This window comes from Falco cherrug, chromosome 1 (assembly GCF_023634085.1).
Source record: "Falco cherrug isolate bFalChe1 chromosome 1, bFalChe1.pri, whole genome shotgun sequence".
Lineage (NCBI taxonomy): Eukaryota > Metazoa > Chordata > Aves > Falconiformes > Falconidae > Falco > Falco cherrug.
Genome location: NC_073697.1, coordinates 83984093 through 84006536, shown reverse-complemented (window position 1 = coordinate 84006536; position 22444 = coordinate 83984093). Strand labels below are relative to the sequence as shown.

The 22444-nt window shown below is 45.6% G+C and overlaps 1 protein-coding gene and 1 long non-coding RNA gene across 13 annotated transcripts; both read right to left on the bottom strand.

The window, feature by feature from the left end:
- Window positions 1-1238: 1238 nt before the first annotated feature.
- On the bottom strand, window positions 1239-15637 carry LOC129736322 (dihydrolipoyllysine-residue succinyltransferase component of 2-oxoglutarate dehydrogenase complex, mitochondrial-like). 12 transcript variants are annotated; one of them, XR_008732740.1, is made up of 5 exons: window positions 15362-15637; window positions 14547-14594; window positions 13142-13322; window positions 12665-12770; window positions 11975-12620 (listed from the first exon to the last, which is right to left on the bottom strand). XR_008732740.1 is itself a non-coding variant. In XM_055713560.1 (4 exons), exons 1-4 carry the CDS (start codon window positions 15605-15607, stop codon window positions 2483-2485), a joined length of 531 nt encoding a protein of 176 aa, XP_055569535.1. In that variant the 5' UTR covers window positions 15608-15637; the 3' UTR covers window positions 1239-2482. The 12 variants fall into 12 exon arrangements, 3 of the variants coding, with proteins under 3 accessions (XP_055569535.1, XP_055569543.1, XP_055569529.1); XR_008732744.1 differs by lacking the exons at window positions 11975-12620; window positions 12665-12770 and adding an exon at window positions 1239-2538 and having other exon boundaries at window positions 13142-13832; window positions 15362-15624; XR_008732748.1 differs by lacking the exons at window positions 11975-12620; window positions 12665-12770 and adding an exon at window positions 1239-2538 and having other exon boundaries at window positions 13142-13261; window positions 15362-15621.
- A 1258-nt stretch (window positions 15638-16895) lies between these two features.
- Window positions 16896-20547, bottom strand: LOC114017790 (uncharacterized). The gene is made up of 2 exons (XR_008735082.1): window positions 19483-20547; window positions 16896-17904 (listed from the first exon to the last, which is right to left on the bottom strand). It is a non-coding gene; the product is annotated as an uncharacterized LOC114017790 (long non-coding RNA).
- Window positions 20548-22444: the final 1897 nt, after the last annotated feature.

The window sequence follows — 22444 nt, the reverse complement described above, 5'->3', positions numbered from 1 at the left end:
TGGGACAAAAGACCACTCCTGATTTCTCACTCAATAGAAATACAGTTTCCCATCAAAGTCAATAGAGAGTAATATTCCACAGAGCTTTTTCCTGTAGTGACAATGATTTTAATGACAGATTAAATCTCTTCTAATTTTTAGTATATACAATATATAGTAACTACCTGGGTTTTTTTAAAGTCTTGTGAGCTATATCATGGCTGGCATTATTTTGCAGCTAAGCCTTCCTGCAGACTGCCTGGCATAGGCTGTACTTATGTGCATACCCATTTCGAAGCAGGACCTACAGACACCTCATGGGACAAAAGGGAGGGAAACAGCAGTACCGTGGGCATATACCCTTCTCCCCAACAGTACTTAGCACTGTAGCAAATAAAAAAAAAATAAAATAATAATTTAAAAATACAAAATGCAGCCCCAATCCGAAGCTATAAGAGCTGGGCGCAGGGCGAGCGCTGGCACAGCGAGGTAGGTGTCAGCTCCCCAGTGACAGACCTGTTTTCTTACAGGTTTGCTTGGGCTCCCTGGCCCTCCTGAGCCTGTGCATCTTTTATCCTCACCAAGCTGTGATCACACTGATTTGTGCCCAGAACATCTTTCATCCACGTGTTCCGAGCTGTGGCTGCAGCAAACAGCTGTTCCCCAGGTCAGGCTATGAGACAGACAGGCGAGCAGGGGCGGGAGCCCTGGGGCTGGGCCAGGCAGGGGGCTGCAGGGTGGGGGTGCACAGCCAAGCTCTGTCCCAGGGCAGCACCCCCCACACACCCCCGCTCAGTGAGGGTGGGCAGCTTACTGCTGGGGGGAAAGCAGCCATGTACATGGCAATCGATTTTCCTGCTATTTTTCCTTTTAATTACAAATGCCTATTTCAGTTGAAAAGCAGTTTGATTTGGGGGATAGTCTCTTTCAATTTTTACAGAAAAGTGCAACACTTCCAACTGGTCTCTTGCCTAGAAAACACTACTTTATTAAAGTTTTTCTTATTTTTTTTTTTTTTTAATGACTACCAAGATAGTTGCTGGTAGCTATATCTGTTGTCACTGTTATTAGAACCCTCCAACTCTGTGCTGATTATCCACAATCAAAATCCGCCTTTATTACCATATCCTTTTGGTAAGTTTGGTCTAGTTGGTATCAGATATTCTCTAGCAAAGAGTTCAGGTTGTTAAGACTTAAAAGACCTCTGAGAGCACCCTGTGCGCTACCTCTGTGAGGAGGTGAAGACATGGACTCCTGAATCCGACCAGAAGACCCTTTATTAGTCTAAACCCCATGCTTATATATCCTCATTCATTGTTCACATGCAACATATTAAAACATCATTGGTTAATCAATACTGTTCACACACTTCTTGGCTACATATAATTGGTTAATTACTAAGCTACAAATGCACTGAACTTCTTGTATTTTTTTTCCTCTCTTCTTTCTTATCTCTGTGAGTCTTATGTTTTCAGCCAGCAGCCGAGACGTGGTATTGCACATCCACTCCGGCCTTGCTTCATATCCCGTTTTTCTTCAGGCGTTCAGCCAACCTGATCTTACTTTCTTTCTTCTTTAGCCTTCAAGGTCCTTCACAGGCATCATGGCCCCCAGCACTTGCTATAAAGCTCTCTACACCTCTGCTGCAGATCCAGTTCCCAAAGGCACAGGGCTGGGCTGTGCATCTCCATCACAGATGGACAGGTTTTGTGTTCTTAAAACTTGCCGGGGAGCTAATTCTCCTCTTGGTTTTGGAGCTGCAACATTAGGATTAGTGGCCATGCACCGATGAACTGGAGAGAGGACTTGGTCCCCAGCAGCTGCCTGGAAAGTGGAGCTCATGAAGATGGACGGAGTTACAAGCTGGCTGTCAGCCCAGCCCACCAGTCCCACAGCTCGGGAAGCAGAGGCAGAGTGGGTGTCCAATCCGTGAACAGCTGGCAAAGCTGATGTCCTCAACAGACCCATGTAGTCAGCATAGCTGTGCGGAATTGTCAGGTCTAGCAGGTATTGGGCAGCAAAATAAAGAAGTGAAACATTTTCAGAAGTGTAGGACTTAACCTTCCTCTTTGCACCAGCTGTTGTCTCACACACACGCTGGCTCAGGAACTGATGAGGATTCAGAGAGGGGAATGATTGAAAGATTGGAAAGCATCTCGGAGAGAGACAGCGAGAGAGTCAAAGAGTGCAATCCATGCCATGTATCGAAGGGAAATTTCATGGTGCTTTGATCACAACCCCTAAGCACTCAGGTGGGAATCATAAATTTAACAGAATCTTTAATCCATAGGCAAAGACATGACCATCAGGGTATGAAGCTGTAGCTCTACAAATGCAGAACCAGAAGGGAGTTCCTTGTAGTGAGGGAACAAGTCATCAAGGATTGCAACAGGTTTGTTGCTTGTGGTTTCAGATGTTTTTCTGGAAGCAATGTTCTGGTTCAGGTGCTGCCACCAGCCTGGATGTAGGAAGTCAGAAGGTCTCTGCTCTGCATAAGTTTGAATTAGATGACCATGTTGGTGTCAAAAAAATAAGGCGGCAGTCTCTGGGTAAGGCTCTCTGTGAAAGAAAAGGCAAAAAATAACGTTCTCTGCTCTTACTCCTTTGAATAGGAACTGTTACATCTAAGGCATGCTAAGAACTGGTTCTAATGTGGTGCAAGTGCACAGACTGCAGTCATGTTATTTCTCGTTTCACTGAGATTAACAAAGAATACATTTCAAACTGTATATTGCTCATTGCCCATGAAAAGGCCTGACACAGAGTTCACTGAGCACTAAATCCTTCAGAGCTAGATTCTAATTTTAGCTACAGCAGAGCACATCCAAATAGTGCTACCTGCAGCGATCACTGTGGTTTTAGTGTCGCTGCATTTGAGCAGCTCAGACTTTCCTGTTACTTTTGCCTCGCAAGGAGTCCCATGAAACGGGGCCGGTCATCTCCTGTGCAAGCTTGTCCACACCAGGCAGTCTATGCTGCAGCTGAGAACTAAACTCACATCTCGCATAGTCCAGAGTCTTAAAAGTGGGCTTACTCCTCATTTTGGACTAAATAATAAGAAAAAAATAAATTTTCTAAATGGCTGGTGTTTCAGAATATTCTATTAATCTTTGTTTTGTTGGTGGCTTCAACTTGGTGGTAGGGGTAGCAGCTCTGCCATCTTCTGCTTTTAATCCCAGTCAAGTGACTGGCAACTAAATTGCATGCTTTGAATAATTCTGTGTGTTTTCTCACTAGGATACTGAGCCACAGCCTTAACCTTCCCAGTAGTTCATGGCAGTTACAGCTGAGTTATTTGATTAAAATATTATTTTTACCAGCTACCTGAAAGTACTGCTGCAATCTGATTTATTCTTATTGATAGTGCCTGTTTGTTTAGTCTTTCAGATGAAATGAACTAACTGTTCATTTACTAATAATGCCAAGGGAACTATTGTATTCAAAAATAAAGGAGTATAATATGCAGCAAAACATGGGTGTTTTGCTTATGCAGTTGCATATATACACAGTGGAAATGATTTGGTGGCTTACGGTGTTAATCTGCTTGCTCTGCAAATGGATACTTGCAGCTTTCATATCAGCCCACAACTATCCCTCACTCCATGGAGGAAGCTGGTGTACCCAAGGCCAGAGAAGGAGCCTTTTGCTCTGAGATTACGTGCATGTTGTCGCAACTCTGCAAAATCTGGATTTCTCTGAATTTTCTGTTTCTCTGGAAAATACAGGGGACTAACAAAATGGAACATTTTAAATCCTCAGTTTTAAAGCAGTAGTTAGTGTTGAGTGCCTGGATTATGACACAAAAGTCTGATTTCAAAGCTGTACCACACAGCCAATATTCCTAATAAAATCAATGGGAGATGGGAATTCCAGTGAATATCAGGCCCTGGTGTGTCAGGGGAAAGACACACATGAAAGCTGCTTGTAGCTGGGCATCTATTTGGTATTCAGCATTCCCCAAATCTGAACTCGAGGTCTAAGCCATTAGTCCTTCCAAAATGTCTTTGCAAGGCTTACTCTCTTTAATAATGTTTTAGGGGTTTTTTGCATTTCTCAACAAGATACTGCCAGTTGAAATATGTTATTGAAAATGTAGTTTTCACTTCTTGCCATATATGGATACTCAGTTACACATAAAACTCAACGTAATTAAATTTTAACGCTGCCATAACAAAATTTGACTTTGCTTGTTAAAACCTCACTTATATCAGGCTACTCAGTAGAAAGGTTCTAACCTTGGAATGTGTTGCAGGGAAGACTGGAAATAAATAAAGAGAAAAGCAGGGAAAGCATCACAAGTGTATCCTCATTATTGCATTTATGTTGAAGGGCTTGTCTGCTTTTCTTCCTTCCAACAGATGAAGCAAAAAGGTTTTGGTTAAAATAAGTTTATCTTCTCAGCCTTTAATAGCTTGAAGCTAAAGCCTAGAGGGATAATATGACTCATTTTATTTTCTAAAGCAGAGATGCTACACAAATCTCTTCTGCTAGTACAGCCATATTCCCAAATCTTCCCCTGATAACTGTGTGCAGCAACTTGATTGTCATACCTCTCCAACACCTGAGGCTGTACCTGATTTTCCTGTTTGGGCAGACACCTACTTCAGCTGTAAACTCTTCTGACATTTCTGACTGAGATAATTATAGTGCTCTGGGGCACTTCTGGCCTTCCCAAAAATAGATGGGAACAGGAACACATGCATTTCCAGGCAAAACTAAGAGGATGTTTGGGAGAATAGCATCTATGTTATGTGACACCTGCTGCAAGAGCATCGTGGAAGTGCCCATTTCATCTCCTGTCTTTCATTGTTTTTTTCCCCGCTTCCCATCATTGAGTTTCTGTCTTCCCAGAAATCTTCTAATATTAAGAAACATTAATGGAAGTCCTTGCATGCATGTTATTTGTTTGTGTGAAAACTGTAGTGGATCAGGAACACATTTTACATCAGGTGATCCAGTGTGACACCTTAGGAAGGTCCCAATAAACATTCTGATTCTTACACACCTACACTGTGCAAAGCTAAGGATGGATACAGTTTTCTGTGGGATTTGAGATCAAGCCATCATGTTGTTTTTGCTTAAAGTAGAAACCTGGTTTGCTGTGATTCAGGAAACAAACTTTTATTCAATTAAAGGAAGGTTACCTATTGTTAATTTTTGTAGAATAACCAGGTTACATTTCCTTCTCAAGACAGTAGAGCAAAAATGATGCATTTCTTAATACTTTTAAATGTATTTAAATAAAGAAAATTTGGTAACAAAGAAACAAAGTGCTGTTGAGGGGGGAAAATGCAAGCTGGACTGTGGCTAAAGCCTGGGGAACGCTTCTGCTGCTCCTCATCTGTAGCTGTGTTCACCAGATGGACCCACGAGAGCAAGGGCTAGTGAAGGGGATGGGTAGGCACTGCCCCTGGCAAGCATGGCGGTTCACAGACAGCAAGGTGATTTGGCCATGCATTGCAGTGGGTGAGGTAAGTTGTGAACACTTGTACAAGTTAAGCAGGAGTTTGTATTTTTTTTAATTTGATTTCAGGTAACTCCTACTGTTAAATTTATTTTTAAAAGAAAAAAAAAAAATAGGGAAGAAGCTAGGAGGTTTTAAGGGATGGCAAAGGCTATGCTCCAAGCATATAACCTTGTGATATATTACTCAAATTAAATTAAAGATTCTGTAAATCATTTCACTTCATTAAAGCCTCTAAAATAACAGCACAGCTTTTCAATGGCAGGGATTAATTTCTGAGGCAGTAGAGGGGCTTTTAGTTTCAGTGCCTGAGGTAACATGATTGAATTAAATAAATGAAGTACGTGACCTCTACCTAGCAAGGTTATAGTTATAGCAGGACTTACGCCTTAAGAAGATTTGTGCTGAAATACACAAGAATGGAAATTGCAAGAATCATAAATATCATAAAGAGGTGATATGACTTGCTTCTGGAGGAGGAAGGGTTAAAAGGTGCTGTTGGGATGTTCTTTCTATAGGCTGTTTCAGGTCATGTGTCCACAACTATAATGCCTCAGTAACCAGATGTTCTCTGCTGTTCTTATTAAAATGTATTGTTTAATTTTAAACAAATGTTTTAAATTAACTTAAAGGCAATGCTCTAGGCAAAATGAATTTCTAGAACCATTTTTCAGGTACTGGACAAAAGAAATGCTGGCCTACATTTTTGGAAAGGATGAGAGATTTCAAGTGCCTCAATACATAAAATCAGATGCCATAGGAATGACATGGAATAGTTACTAGATGAAAATATGGTTCATTTGAAGAGGACTAAATTGTACATTAAAATTATCTAGCTCTCTAGAAAATTTACACTGTCTTTAAAAAATCTGAAATACTAGTTTTATCTTAGAGTTTGCTCTTATATTGGGGACCATGTGTCTTTTTTTTTTATAGTATCCTTTACTCTAAAATTCTAAACGCAATCAAGATTTTTTGAAGATCAAGACTTTCCTTTGGCTACGTCAGACAGAATTAAAGGTACCTGTTGCATCTAGGAACACTGGAACATGTGCAAGGCTGTAGAGCCCTGCTCTTAGATGGGGGTTAAGTTTCAGACATTAAAGCAACTGGGCTTGGACCAACCAGGCAGAAAAGAGTGGAAGTGAAATAAATCCTGGAGTGATGAAATTACTTTGGGCAACTTAATGAAAAAAAAAAAAAATGCTCAGATCCCACTGAGCCATTAAATGACTGATTTCCACATGGAAGCACCCATCTCTGCTGACAAGCCTTTGACAAAACTGTTTCTTTATTTTCATGTGGAATGGCTCTTGACCAAAAGATTAAAAAGACTGAGGGGACAAAGGGACAGGACAGGTTATGAACCCAACAGACAAGAGAAAATATGTTGAAAAAGAAGACTGAAGTGCTTGTGTATTCATTAAACATGAAAGTAGCATTTGCAGATGACTGGGTTGCTTAATACTCAGGCTAAGTTGACGGTAAATTAATTGCATCAGGAGCACAAATACTTTTAAATCTTCTGATATATCACTCTAAAATATTGAAAGAATGTGCCAATACCCTTAGTGCCACAGTCATCCTCCGCTGTTGTTTCTTTCATTTGCGACTTCAGAACTCTGAAACCCTCTCCATTTCTAAAATTAGCTGTAATGGGTCCAAAGAGAAAAGCTTGACTATTGCTTTCCTTAAATCCTTTCCCCAGTTCTATCAAGCTACGTTATATCCCTCCAAACACTGCATAGTCCACCTCTAAGTTACTCTGGTTGTTGCTAAGGTAAGCAACTTCAGTACAACCTGTTTTCCAAAGGCTGGTGTTCAGAGCCAGCTGTTGATTGTGCGTTCGGCAAAGGACAAGAGTCTGACAAGTTTTCTGTTCACTCTAGGGAGCGAAGACCCCCCTGCTTCCTACTGAGACCCTTTGTAAGGGGTAAGAGCAGTTACCTGTTAATGCTCTCCACGGCAGGGCAGAAGCAGAGGCAGGGAGTGCAGTGCTGGCTCTCCTTGCCGGGGAGAACAGCAGAGCCAAGACTGGTGGATCCTTGCTGGTCTTTTTGCGTGGGACCACACAAAAATGGGAAGACTTAACACAGAATCAGTGTTCATAGAGAATACACTGTTAAGTCTGTAATGGGAATGTACAAACGAACTCTAAAAATTTTAATGTGTATGCTTTAGGGCTAATTAAAATTAAATCCTAATTCAGGAAGCTCTTATTCCATGCACCACAGGCTCTAGCTGGGTTTTGCCACACACTACCAAACTGCCTCCACTTTTGAAGTAATCACGCCAAGAAAAGAAAGAGCATAGTATACCCATTGTACAGGTCCATTTCTTTCATTCAGTTCCTGGGGATTCAATGGCAGAATTAATTGCAAAATAAAATGCGTGTAACTGGATTAATTAACAGTACATTTCAAGATCCTGAAATACAGGATTAGCCGCAGGGTAAATGCACAATGCAGGTTTTTCCTGCAAACAGAACAAGTGCTATTTTTGGAGCTTTATCTGTACTTCATTGAGGTGTGTGTGCCTTGCTTAAAAAGCTCCTAGGATAAGAAATGGGGCTTTGAAGGGGGAAGATAAATACTATAATTAGGGCTGCAGGACAACAGAAAGATTAGTCTTAAATACAAAACAATTTGAGTGAAGTTGCTTGAAAGATAATTATACCTAAAATTGCTTGCATGGGTCTAATATTTTCTTTCCAAGGACTTACAAGACTCGTTGAATATTTATGGGCCTGGAACATAAGACTGGATGAAATTTAAAACATAAATTCAACAGCAATTCATTATGATGGAATTCCCCAGCAGTTGTTGCCCCAACCTTTTAGCTTTAATAGACAGGATTTATGTTGCAGAACACAAGCCTGTGTAATAAATGGTAGCAAAGCTGAATGCCCTTGATTGATGAACGCTGCCTTGTTTGATGACTGTGGAGTAGTCCTGAGGGCTGATCTCACTATTTTGGTTGTTTGGGTTTTGGTTTTTTTTCCTCTTGATGCATATATTGCAGAAGTGTTGTTTGTGCTTCTGGTATGGTTATCACATGCAAATGAGCATGCTGTTTCCCAGATGCAAATTTCATATTTATAAATTAAATACAATCTGAAAAATCATATGTTAATTACATTCTGAGGGTGTAGCTGAATTTCTCACTTGAACATGTTTTGTTTTGCTGGAAATAGAGCAAATTCCAGATCAATGTATTTAGTTGCTTGAAGCTTGGTAATGAATGTATCATGCTTTAGAAAAAGCTTTCTGATTATTACTGTTACTAATGATTTACCATCAGCTCAATAGTTAGACATCTATCCCACATTATGTACTTGTTTGTTTTTAATAATCTGTATTTCTCAGAAAACAACCAATACTGCAGGAAGGGGGTTGGGGAATGGCTAAGGATCAAAGACAAACAAGCAAGTTATCAGAGATACAGTGGCACAGGAGATAGGAGAAGATTTAGGAGGAACAAAACTCCTTGAAGTGTGCTCAGTTAGCTATAAAATGGTCTTTTTTTTCTTTAATGCCTATAAAGGTCCCATACCACATACATTATGCTGTACATCCATGTTGTAGGGGTTCCTCTTTCAGTATATAGTTTGCTGTGGCCAAAAGAGAGACTGCAGTCCCATGATAGGCCTCACTGGTAACGGAGGCATCCAAAGAAGCATGGCTTCTCCAAAAGCAGCAGGGAAAACCCAACAGGCCAGTTCAGTTGCAGATTTAGAAACTTCAGTGGTAGATGTTGGCTGGTGCCATTTAAACAGAATGAGCGTAGACGTACTTACATCCCAGCATGTCAAAGGACACGCCGGAAATAACTAGGAAAAATTGTGCTTAAAAGGGAGCATAGCAATTCTCCATTTCAGGTCAGGCCAGTTTTGCCCTTGAGGATTGTGTTATCGAAGGCAATGCTAAGCAGAAGCCCATTACAATGAAAGTTTCTTAATAAAGATTTCTTCTTTATATCTAGTTTGAATCTACCCTCTTTTAGTTTAAAACCACTAAGCCTTCTCCTGTTGTTACAGGCTGCACTAAAACATCTGTCCCCATCCTTCTTACAAGCCCCCTTTAAGTACTGAAAGGCCACAATAAGGTCTCCCCAGAGCCTCTTCTCCGGGCTGAACAACCCCAATTCTCTCAGCCTGTCTTAGGGGAGGTGCTCCAGCCCTCTGATCGTTTTTGTGGCTCTCCTCTGGACCCGCTTTGCCAAGGACTCCGGAGCCGGATGCAGTACTCCAGGTGGGTGTCACGAGATCAGAGGGTCAGAATCGCTTCCCTGGACCTGCTGGTCATGCTTCATTGGGTGCTGCCCAGGATATGGTCAGCTTTCTGCCCTGCGAGCACAGGTTGCCGGCTCGTGTCCATTTTTTGACCCACTAGTACCCCCCAAGTCCCTCTCTGCAGGCCTGCTGTGGCCCCCTTCACCTCCCAGCCTGTACTGGCACATGTGCAGTAGCGTTACTGGCTCCCAGACCACAGCCGCCAAGAAGTCAGAGAGCTCTCGCTCTGTGTGTTGAATGTGCAGCCGCAGTACAACTGGGGCACAAACTCACGGAGTTTTATGTTCTTAAGTGCAGAAGGCTGCAGAGGGACTCGTAACAGAGGAGATGAGAGCTGGTGACAGCTGAAACCTGCCAAAGGGCAAGACGTGCCTCCAGAAAACTCAAACAGGACCTTTGTTTTCCCAAAAACCAAAAAAAAAATACCAAAGGTCTGCAAACTTTGGAGTTTGGAGTAAGTGAGCCAAGGAACTGCATGTCCAAAATTTTCAAAAACATGGGTTCTTATTAGAAGAGGCCCCTTAAAACCAGGCTGTTTCACTCACAAATCCTGAAGGACAGGACCAAGTCTGCTGGATTACAAAAGCCCTGTAAGGCTCACTGTCTAGGCACCGCCGCACTACCCTCTTAAGAGCCTCAAAAAGGTGGATTCTTGGATAACTAAGGCCGGGACAGGTGATAAGTCAGACACTGCTGAGGGGACAAAATGTTATCAGGACCCTCTTTGTTGAGATTGGGAGGTATAACAGGTGGACAGAAGTGAGTATTAAAGACATCTGTATTAGCCATAGAAAAAAAGAGATTTTAATTCGAAAGTATGAAATATGCATGAAAATCAATCATTAACCTCGCTTCTTTATGGTAGTTTAGTTATGATCAAGCAAATAAAAACTTTTAGGAAAATATACCCATTCTTAAACCACTGTATGAGACTTACTTTGTACAGCTTACAACATTCAAACAAGTTGAGAGTACACTTAAGAATTCAACCAGTATGGGTTTTGATCCTGTAATTACACTAAAAGATAGTGTCGGGAAGAATGCAGCTTAATTCCTATGCTTTGTCAAAGCCATGATTCCTGCCATTTGAAGAACACCACCTGTACAACGCATGGAGTCCTTCAAGATACAGCAACTAGTAACAGCTTTCTGAATGTAATCAGTAGCTGCCTGTTGAGTTGTCTCAGAGAGCGCCCAGAGGTACTGCACACAGCTTAGATACTGTAAAGAAACCGCAGTACATAAAACCCCACATACAAAGTTGCATGCTGTTAACGTGGTCCTCGACTTGCATGCAGATATGACACATGACACTGGAAAACTCGGCCCATGTTAAAAGGAAGGAAACAGGAAATAAAAATACTAAAAAAAAATTAAAAACTCAATCCTCTATCGCCATCCAATGGAAATTAATGAGATGACATCCCAGCACAGAATGCAACCTACCATAGAAATCATTAAGCTATTAACTATTTTAATGTAACTATGATCAGAAAAAGTGTCCGCATACTACTCCATAATATTTAGGTATGCTTTGCTAAATTTAAGGTTAATGTTAAAGAAAATGTGTTTTGAATTCAGAAACGTGAAGTGCCGAAGCAGCTAAGTGGCAGAACCAGGCCTCATCCCTAGCGTAGCCCTAATCCAGGGCTGGTTTAAAACCAAGTCCAGTTAATCAGTGGGAGAACAGAGAAGCAACAGATATCAACTTGTGCACACAGGTGCTCTCAGAAACACAGGCTTTTTTAGGAAAATTGGTATATGTGAATAGGAATTGCTTGTTTAAAGACTAAGCGTGCTTGTTAAAACAGGCAGAAAGAAGATCAAAATCCGAGGAGGAGCCTGGAACCAAGGCACAGACTGGAACGGAACAGATCCATCACCTAGGACAGAGTCAGGCGATGGATTCGCAGAGGTGACAGGTCCAAGAAAACTCCTAAAAACTTCAGACATGCACTAATGATCCGGTAAGCGTATATAAGCTGTGCTGTATCCCTTGGTTCTCTGCCACTCGCTGGGGTGGTGGCCCAGCTCTGAGTCGTGACTAAAGCAAGCCCAGCGGTACCCACGTCTGTGTGGATTTTTCCTTTACCAGTCAATACTGCTGTCGTTGCCATTTAAATAACTGACAACATCAAGTGTTACTAACAGAAACTGATAATCGTGGAGTTTCACTTCCAATGGAGTGGACACTTCCAATCTAACTTAACCACATGTGTGGTGGAAATCAAACTAGCTATGTACTTTTTCCAGACAGCAGAAGAAATTGCTCGTTGCATGCAATGCAATTTGATCGCTTTCAGAATGCCTCTCCTGGATGAGACTGTTTGCTCCTTGCAAGTTTCTCTTCCTCTCCGTTGAAAATATAAGGAGAGAGAACAACCGGTTCAGACCGAGTAATCCCAGTGGAGACTGGCAACATAAGTAAGGGTAAAAGGGAATTAGATACAGGAAAGCGGGGTTTGACCCCAGACATTACATTCATCATGCCACAGCCTCTGAATACAGAAAGGCTGCTAAATGACACAACAGTAAGAACGCTGTCACCGAAGTGAGGTGACAACAGGAGAAGCTCTAGTACCGACCCACTGTTCAGCTTTTGGCTTAGTTTAGCCTTTCAGCTTTTAAGAACAGAAAAGTTAAATCTGAGTTGCAACAAATCAGCAAGTTTAGTTCACACTAATACACAGAACTACACTATCTCCCACAACAGATAGTAAGGACCCCACATGTTAGAAAGACAAAGTCGGGACAGCATTACTGTTAGATTGCAACACTACCGGAATCGTTCCTGGTTTGTACTGAAGTACAACAGTAAGTCATAACATGTAAAAAAATGCAGAGGAGAGGTTTATGTAGCCAAGGACCACTTACTCCAACTTGTACCTGATAAATCAACTGAAATCTATTAATCGGGTATGCATTAACACACACCAAGCAAACGTAGTAAGATGCAATTTTAGGCTTAAGGGTCAGGTCAGTGGAGCCTTCCCTGGAGACAGGCTCTTTAACCAGCTCATCCCATTTGTCAGCCTCCTAGGATTTAAAGATGCAACCAAAGTCAAGTTTTGCCAGAGCAGCTGCTTGATTTCTAGTAGGAAAAGCCTGTTCACTCAGCAGATTTGCTCCTGAAATGCATCAATGAGTCCTTCTCCCAATTTCAGAGGGACCAGGCAAAGACTTGCCTCGCAAAAGTACCGGGTATAATATATATATATACACACAAAGAGGAGCTTGTCTGATCTGCCAGTGTAATAGATTTGTGTCCTATAAACTCTTCAAGAGTTTGTGGTGTTTAAAACGCGCTGAATTCAGCCGTCCCTTGTTCCCACAAATCTCATAGCAGGCATACGGTGATGGAAAGGCTATGAGAGCATCCATCCAAGAATGGCAGAATAGCATCTTACCGTGTCTGTCGGCTTCTGGAGTCACACGACTGGCAGCTTTATCCAAGAGTTGTTTAAACGGCTTGTGCTCTGCATCCTGCTGCTGCTCTCCTGTTACGTCCGTGGCATCAGTGCTCAAATCTGAAAGTGGCGAGCAAGGAAAGCGGTCTATGAACACACAAGTGTTATGGCCTGTGGCAAGCTGAGGAAGTGAAAAGACAGAATCTTTCAGCCAGCAGGGTAAGAACGTAACAAACAGGGAGAGCGTGTACAGCTGGGGTCAAGTGACCGACAGGGAATAAAATACACTGTGCAGCACGCTAAGCGGCCCTCCCATGTACGGGGTTTGGCTTGGTGTCCCAGAAGGACCGTTTCCAACTTCCAAGAAAGCGTTACCCTGAAAGGTAGATGAGCTTAAGGCAAAAAGCCAAAAGCAAACCCCTCAAAGACCAGAACCATTTTTAGGAACACAGGAGTTAAGCCTAAAACTGGTTGAAAGCTGCCTCCTACCTCTTCCCCCGCCACCTTTCCCCCTTCAACATCAGCACATTTCCTTGTGATCCCTTTTCACAAAAAAAAGACTGAGGCCTGTGGTATCAGCTCGGTATCAAAGCACCACAATGCGCTTGCTGGCTACATGCTCTCTTAGAAGGCTGACAGCTTCTCCACACAGAACAGCCGAGGCTTCCAGTCTCTCTGGCCTTCCCACGCCCTGTGAAACGTGAGGAAGGCAAAGACCGGTAACATCTCGGGGGTTCGGGAGGAAGTCAAGATGCACTACATCTAGAGCCCAGTGCATTACCCAAAGGAATTACCACAACAGAACAAGAGGCAGGAACAATCGGTAGACAGGCAGATAACATGCACGGCAGCAATACCCAGTCAGATGTGCAGGACTTCCAGTCACTTCATCCCTCAACTTTGTTTTGAATTTAGTTAAAAGGTAATCAGATTCTTAACGCTCATTCTGCTTTTATAACTGCTGGAGAAAGGTTAACATGTGGCATTGGCATTACAGTCAGAATTCAAATACAAAGATCACGGCAAAGCTGTGCCTTGCCAAGTGACTTCCAAAGCAGGCTCTGGAGCCTTTCAACAAGACTGAAATCTGGAGTCACAAGGGAACTCTGTGCCAGCTCTGTCAGTGTGACTGAGCTCTCTGAAATCTAAGTGGGTTTAAACCTCAGCCTCGTTTACAATCTAGAAAAATAATACTGTCCGACTGGATGCGCTGGTTTAAGCGCCCAGCAGGCCTGGCTGCATAACCACAAGGGACCACCAATTCCTCCCCGGCAGCACAGCACTTGGAAGCAGCGGGCACACGGAGCCCCGTGGGCCCTCGGCAAGTACAAAACTTATCCCTCCGTAGTCAGCAGTCTGGCTCACAAGCACAAGGCATATGTGGAAAAGTAACATCTAGACTGACCTTTAGTTTAGCTCCCCTTGATTTGTCAACGTACAATTCCGGATGAATCTCGGTACAAAGAAAAAAACAAACAGCCCCGTTTCACTCGGAAGCAAATCCAAAGGCCTCTTCCCCTCGGCTGCTCCAGCCCAGGAGCTGACTGTCACGACGGAGGATCTGCGAGACACCTGAGCTGCTGCCACCCAACCCTCCCCGGTAGTTCAACGCTTGCCCTTTGTAATACTTTTTAAAGAAATCAGCACTCGGGGGCGAGGGGTGGGGATTTCCAGCCGCCGGCTTGCTTTCCTTTCCCTTGCCCGCTCGCAGGGGCGGGAAGAGGCTCCTGAGCCGCCCCCCTGCGACAGCGTTACCGCAGGCCCCAAGGCAGCCCCTGCGGCCCCAGCCCGCTGCCACGGCCCAGCCAGCGGCTGCGGGAAAGACAAAGCCCCGCGCAGAGCTGCGGCGGCTGCGGCGGCTGCCCGGGCACCCGGAGGCGGCGGGGGGGCGGCGGGGCGCCGCGGGCTGACCCCCCTCCCGGGCCCCGCCGCCGCAAGGGAGCACCGGGGCCGCCCCGCCGCCGCTCCTCACCGCCTCGCTGAGGCAGCAGCGCAGCTCCGAGAAATAAAGAAGGCAGCACCGTGAGGAGCCCGCTGACCACTGTCACTGCCGGGGAGACGGGAACCGCCGGTCCCCGGCCGGGCCGCCCGCCTCAGCCCGCCGCCGCCGCCCGGCGCTCCCTGCCGCGGCCGAGCGCCGGCCCGCCACGTGACAACCAGCCGGCCGCTGCCCGCCGGGCCCGCCCGCCGGCCCCGGCCGCCCGCAGCCCGCCCGCTCACCCAGCGCGCCGCCGCGCGTCCCGGCCCGGCACTCTTCCAGGCTCCCGGGGAACGTCTCGCACCACCGCGGCCGCCCCAGGGTGCCGCGCGGGCCGGAAATGAACCCACCTTCCGGGGCCGGGCAGCGCGGCCCGGAGCCGGCCGAGGCGGGGCTGGGGCTCCCGCTCTGCGCGGGGGCGGGCAGGGGCTTGGTGCCGCCGCGGGCTCCTGCGAGCCTGCCGGCCCCCGGGTCTCTGCGGGGGTCATGGGCGGGGTGCGGGCTGTGCCGAGAGCGGCTACCGGGGGGGGGGGGGGGCGGGGCGGGGAAAGGCAGGCGGAGGAAAGACCCCGCTGCCTTTCCCACCTTCCAGCCCTGCCGCGTACTCCGGACCCCTTCATTCTGGTAACACCTCACTTTCCCGTCACAGGGAACGGCTATGAGCTCAAGAGGTTAAACCGTGCAACAGCTCGTAATGGCTTACTTGTGCAGGGAAAAACTTGTATGAGCTTTTCCTAAGCCACACATATTTACACCACTCGCTTTTTTGTACTCAAAAAGTGCACTCCTGCAAAATCTCTTCTATTTAAAAAAATATATATTTAAAATCGCTGTTACTAACGTGCTTCGAAATGCATACAGAGCAAATGCACCCCTATTTCCCACAGCGAAACGGAATGCGTCATACAGAAAGGATTTAACAGCCTGAGCCACGTGGGTGCTTTTGTATACGGAGGCAGTAAGTATTAATGCCTGGGCTGCGAGTGGGAAAAGGGCAGAGCAATGTGAACCCTGCAGCCGCAGCGAGCAGCTCCCGTGGTCCGGTGGTGTAAACTGGGCTGGGATCTCGGCCCGTGCTCACGGTGCCAGTGCTCAGCATAGGGTTGGTGGAGCGCTGCTGCCATCTGGCGAAAATAATTGGGTACTGCAGCCGCCCGGTTGGTGGAGCGCTGCTGCCATCTAGCGAAAAATAATTGGGTAGTGCAGCCGCACGGCTCGAGGAGCGCTGCTGCCCTCTGGCGACCAAAAATTGGTACCAGACCACGGGGCTCGAACGCGTGTCCTCCGTGCGGGAAAGATTCTACCGACGGTGTGACGCGAAGCCGGGTCGTTCTGTATTCAGAGGCTGTGGCATGATGAATGTAATGTCTGGGGTCAAACCCCGCTTTCCTGTATCTAATTCCCTTTTACCCTTACTTATGTTGCCAGTCTCCACTGGGATTACTCGGTCTGAACCGGTTGTTCTCTCTCCTTATATTTTCAACGGAGAGGAAGAGAAACTTGCAAGGAGCAAACAGTCTCATCCAGGAGAGGCATTCTGAAAGCGATCAAATTGCATTGCATGCAACGAGCAATTTCTTCTGCTGTCTGGAAAAAGTACATAGCTAGTTTGATTTCCACCACACATGTGGTTAAGTTAGATTGGAAGTGTCCACTCCATTGGAAGTGAAACTCCACGATTATCAGTTTCTGTTAGTAACACTTGATGTTGTCAGTTATTTAAATGGCAACGACAGCAGTATTGACTGGTAAAGGAAAAATCCACACAGACGTGGGTACCGCTGGGCTTGCTTTAGTCACGACTCAGAGCTGGGCCACCACCCCAGCGAGTGGCAGAGAACCAAGGGATACAGCACAGCTTATATACGCTTACCGGATCATTAGTCCATGTCTGAAGTTTTTAGGAGTTTTCTTGGACCTGTCACCTCTGCGAATCCATCGCCTGACTCTGTCCTAGGTGATGGATCTGTTCCGTTCCAGTCTGTGCCTTGGTTCCAGGCTCCTCCTCGGATTTTGATCTTCTTTCTGCCTGTTTTAACAAGCACGCTTAGTCTTTAAACAAGCAATTCCTATTCACATATACCAATTTTCCTAAAAAAGCCTGTGTTTCTGAGAGCACCTGTGTGCACAAGTTGATATCTGTTGCTTCTCTGTTCTCCCACTGATTAACTGGACTTGGTTTTAAACCAGCCCTGGATTAGGGCTACGCTAGGGATGAGGCCTGGTTCTGCCACTTAGCTGCTTCGGCACGTCACGTTTCTGAATTCAAAACACATTTTCTTTAACAAGCAATAACAGAACAATGGAGAACAATTAACAATGGTTTGGTCACTGCTGATGAAAATTATGGTTTCTAGTGTATACTGCTTTATGTAACATTTTTGAAACCTGGATCTGCAGTAAGAAAAATGTTCTGTTTCATGCCCACAGATGAGCTCCCTGAGATGAGCAATCATGTTTTAACAAGCTTTTAAATCAAAGGCTGTAAATGAGCATCAGTCTGCACAAACAGCTGGGAATCTTCTGTTGTTCTAGGCCCGTATATTTGTCCCATTCAATACCTTGTCTGTGTCATTTGCCCTTTTGTCTGTCCTGTGCTCTTCCGCTAAAGACTTCGTAGGCTTTGGTTTTCTAATACTGCTCTGGCTCCCGCATTTAATGCTCCTTAACTGCTCCGTTGAGGTATCGCTGAAACAAAAAAGTCCAAGAGTTTCAGGGAGTTGCCTCCCCTTCAGGAGGAAGGGAAGAGAAACAACTTTTCAGATGAAGTGCTGATCCATTTCACCTATGCAAACAGGAAAGGAGTGAAGAAACAATGAGAATGTAGGTGAGATGCAAAGAACCAGGATTTCTGGATAACATTACTGTGTTCCGGTGTTTGACACACACGCACCTTTTTTTTTTTTTTTAATCACTATTCTGTTAACTCTTTTTTTTTTTTTTTTTTTTTTTTGTTAGATCTAGAAGTAGCCTGCTACCAAGCTATTCAACTGACCTGAATATCACCTACACGTGGACTTCAGAATTGCCTTTCTGTGGCCAGGATTAAATGCAGCCAAGCAGGAATCCCTGAACAGATCAAGTTTTAACGTTTAGATCTGTAATGGCGTGGTTCTGGTACGCCCTTTTTTTTGTGCGCCACAGACAAAAAAGCACTACCGTTCTACAACTGCATGCTTCATCCATCTGAGAGGTGAACAAAACATCATGGCCATTGGAAAAGAGTGGCATAAAGATAAAAGAACCTAGGTGATATCAATTTAAGCTATCTACGTTTAGGTTAAAAGAAAACTTCAGGCTAGAAAAAAAATTATTTCACACGTGCATAATAGAACAAGCTTAACTGGAGAATTCTTTAGGGGAACTGATGAACTGAAAACCATTTAAGGAGCAGTCACGATGCTTGCTAAAGGGATGCTTTCATGAAAAAAGTTGTTTTCCCAAGTTTTTCCCCCGACGAGTTTAAAATTCAATGGAGATAAGTATTTGACCAGAGTGAACATTAGTCACTGGGTATGCCTTTCATTTTCATGAAGTCATCACAGCAAAACATGTAATAGTTATAAATTTCATGCATTTGCAAAACTGTTTTGACTCTGCTGAGGACACAGTTAACATTCTGGATTTGGGTGCAAATTTAGTGATGCTGGGTTTGCATTTCTTTTGGACACTGTCTTCTTCCAGAAGACATTAATTCTTCTCTTCTATCTCCAGCAATGTGCTGCTGAAAGAGTACGGTAACAGAGTCAAAAACAGCACGAGTTTTTCCTCTGCTTGTGTTTTGGAAGGATGGTTTTGAATCACTAAGAGTTTGACTGTACTGCCTGTAAGTAGGTGTCCTAGGTTTTCTAGCACAGATCTGTACAGTTCTTTCAGTATTTTCCCGTGCGAAGGAACGACGAGAAGAATGATTTTTAGGGCGTTTGCTCTATGACTATAGTAATGGTCTTTTTGGAGGGGAGACTCGCTATTTGGTCGGTCCGGTCAGCTCAACAGTCCTTGTGCTCGACAAATACAATGGGAAGTAGCGGGACTACAGGGCTGGAACAGGGGAAACGCGAGACGACTAGTTTGCTACTTGCTGAAGCTCAGACACACTTTTCCCCTGGATTATGGGACGCTAACCCACACACGGTAGTATACTACAACTCCGCTGCTTGCTTCAGGAGAACAACTTTGTAGTTGTTAGCTAACCAAAACGAAGCTTACTCAGCTTCAACAAGAATGTTGGGCTGTTGTATTAGACATGGGGGTTCCTAAGCAGCAGTGGCCTTCAGTGCCACAGTCAAAAAGGGCAGGAGAACCTGAAGGGAAGGAAGTGCTTGGCAGCCTTTCCCTGACCTGCTATAGGCTTGAGACTCACCGTTTTACTCAAAAAAGGACAGATTCCCTGGGGATTTAAAAAGCGGCACACAGAATAGAGATTTGAACTCAATCTCCTTCTTCCTAGGTTAAAAAAAAAATATATATGTCTCAGAAATGAAAAGAATATGTTAAGGGCAAGGGGCAGAATGTCTTGCTCTCTTCCCCCCCTCTCCTAGCAAACAGCGACATCATTCTCGCTACAGATGCGTTACCAAATCAACTGCGTTACTTTGACACATATTTTCCATTATGGTTAACACGCTATGCCTATGCACCATTTTATAATATCTCTGTATAACTTACAACATTCTACAAGCTTAGTGATAAGTGACAAAAGGAACCCTTGTTTTTTGCATCGTCCCACTTTTCCTCCATCCATAGTAAAAACTTTTAGCATTTTGTCCTTGAAGTATCTTCAAAAGCTTAAATGTCCTGATAAATTCATGTGATAGCATCGAGCTGCACTGTGACTTAACTACTGCTTTGCTGCAATCTCCTACCGGCGATGAGGCACGGATGGCCCGTTAGCAATTACGAGGTGCTCTCTGGGAGGAGTTAGGGGAGACCCAGCACTGCCTGGGTCCTCATTCCCTTACCAGACCCTGCGGAAGGCCACAGTGGTCCCAATTAGAAGGCAACACATGATGACTGAAAGGAGGGGGAAAACCCTTCTCCTGATGTCACGTGTGTAGAAAATAGAATATGTGGCTCACTGTCCTGTCCCATCGTATGGCTCTCAGCTTTCTTTCTAGGGCTAGCAATACTTTAAAACACTGTCTAAAAGTTTATTCATGTTAACCATGTCCTCCTTCGGTAACCTGTCCTTTCAGGTCTGCTTGTCTTAAGAGTAAGACACCAGATCTTTATATACATTCTTGAGTTTGTAAAATAAGCATAACTGCAAAATTCTTCTAGGAGCTCTGACATCCTGCCGAGTTCTCAGCCACAGTGAGTAAATGCCTGCCCCATCCTTCCGGTGACTTTGGCCTTGGGAACTGGTAGGTCTCAGGAGTTAGGTACAACAGAGTTACACCCCGATGAATCACATAAACCTGAGATGTTTCACTAGGCAGGAGTCCTCAAACTACGGCCCGCGGGCCGGATACGGCCTCCCAGGGTCCTCGATCCGGCCCCGGTATTTACAGACCCCCCCACCCCCCCTCGCCGCTGGGGGTTGGGGGGGGAACCGAGCAGCCGCAGATGACCTCCGGCCATGTAGTCCCCCCCTGGTTAGAGTCCTCAAACTTTTTAACCAGGGGGCCGGCACGCGGATGCAGTGGCAGGCAGTCATCTGCGGCTGCTTGGTTTCCCCCCACAACCCCCGGCAGCGGGGGAGGGCGGGGGGGTCTGTAAATACCGGGGGCCGGATCGAGGACCCTGGGAGGCCGTATCCGGCCCGCGGGCCGTAGTTTGAGGACCCCTGCTCTAGAGGATACAGTTCTCCTCACATCACACCTGGATGAGATGCTACAGCCCTACCAGGGTGCATTATTTGAACTGTGGAGCACCGGGCATTCGAGGCCGCCGGGCGCGGCCTGGGCCTAGCAGGGGGCGCCCACCTGCGCCGTGGGAGGGTGCGGCCCGGCCCGGCGGCCGTGGCGGCGCTGCCGGAGCAGGAGAACCAGGTCTTCCTGGAGCTCTTCCGCCAGCACAGGCTGGTGATCTGTGCCTGCGGGCTCGGCGTCGACCGCATCCTGCTGGGCTTCCTGCGCCTCTGCTGCGAGCCCGCCAGACTGGTGCGCAACAGCAGCCCTGCCGAGGGGGTGAGGGCAGCGCCCGCCGGCCGCCCTGCCCCTTCGGCCGCACGGCCGCCGCTCCCCTTTGGCGGGCACGGCCTGCCCGGGGGCCGGGGCCGGGGGTGCCGCTGGCTCCCCGAGCGGCGGGGCTGTGCTGGGGGGGTGGGGGCGCTGGCTGTGCTTGGGCGGGGAGGAGCGGGGCTGTGCTGGGAAGCGGGGGTGCCTGCCCCGGCCTGGCCTTTGTGCTTGCCGGAGACGGGCTCGCCGGGCCGGGCACCTCCGTGGCAAATCCAGGTCCGAGCTGCTGCGGCGCGATGGCGGCCTGCAAGTAATAACGAGTGAAGTAAGCTCGTGTGCGTAGCTTGTAAACATCAGAAACCTGGCAGTAGCCAGGTAGCGGAAAGGAGTGGAACTTGTCACCGAATTTGTCCCTCTTGGCACAAAAAGGTGCCACTCTGTCTTCCCTGGAAGCAGGGAGACTCCCGGCCGTCGGGCGGTGATGTGCTGGGGATCTCTGTAGTGAGCACGGGGAATGAATATCATCGCTGTAGTTTGTAAGATTAAGGTTGACATGTATGAGCTACCTGTTGTAGCTGTCTCTGGTAGCAGGTGAGTGGAATCCCAGATGATGTCTTCCCAGCTCTCTGCTCTTAAGTCAGTATTAAATTTGCTTGTTCTCTGAAAAAGAGTTATTAAAATGTTAGAAAATATAAAGTCCTTTGAGTACCATTACTCATATTTGCTTAAGTATTGTCTAGCTACTACTGAAAATACACGGATCTGTGAATCACCTGGATGAGTTGGAAACTGAGCAAAGTATACCAAAGAAGAAAAAAATTCATGTCATGCTTTTAAATTTGTTTTGGACAGCTCGTTGAAACTGACCGAGTATGTCTAATTAAGGGGGGTTTGCATCCATTTTATCAGTTGCCACAGTAATGTCTTGTGTTTTTATTCTTTTTGGTTTAGGAGTATTTTATTGATCAGCTGAGGGCAGATGAAGTTGTTCATCTTCCTCGGCGTGTTACCAATGAAATTACAAATAATACTTGTATGAATTTTACACACAAGGAGGAGTCATCTTTGCAACAAGTCGAATCCTTGTGGTAGATTTCCTGACTGACAGAATTCCTGCAAACCTTATTACTGGTAAGAGTTTAATGAAATAAAGGTAAGACTGTTCTGTTTGAAAATACATAAAGCTTAATTCTATGTGAAGAGTTC

Bases quoted from the DNA above. Each gene is read 5' to 3' on its own strand.
- LOC129736322 (XM_055713554.1), bottom strand. From the start codon at position 15,607: ATGACCCCCGCAGAGACCCGGGGGCCGGCAGGCTCGCAGGAGCCCGCG. The intron at 14,595-15,361 runs GTGAGCGGGCGG...CTTTGTACCGAG, and splicing joins GACGCGCGGCGGCGCGCTGG to ATTCATCCGGAATTGTACGT. The intron at 13,323-14,546 runs GTCAGTCTAGAT...TCACTTCCTCAG, and splicing joins CAAGGGGAGCTAAACTAAAG to CTTGCCACAGGCCATAACAC.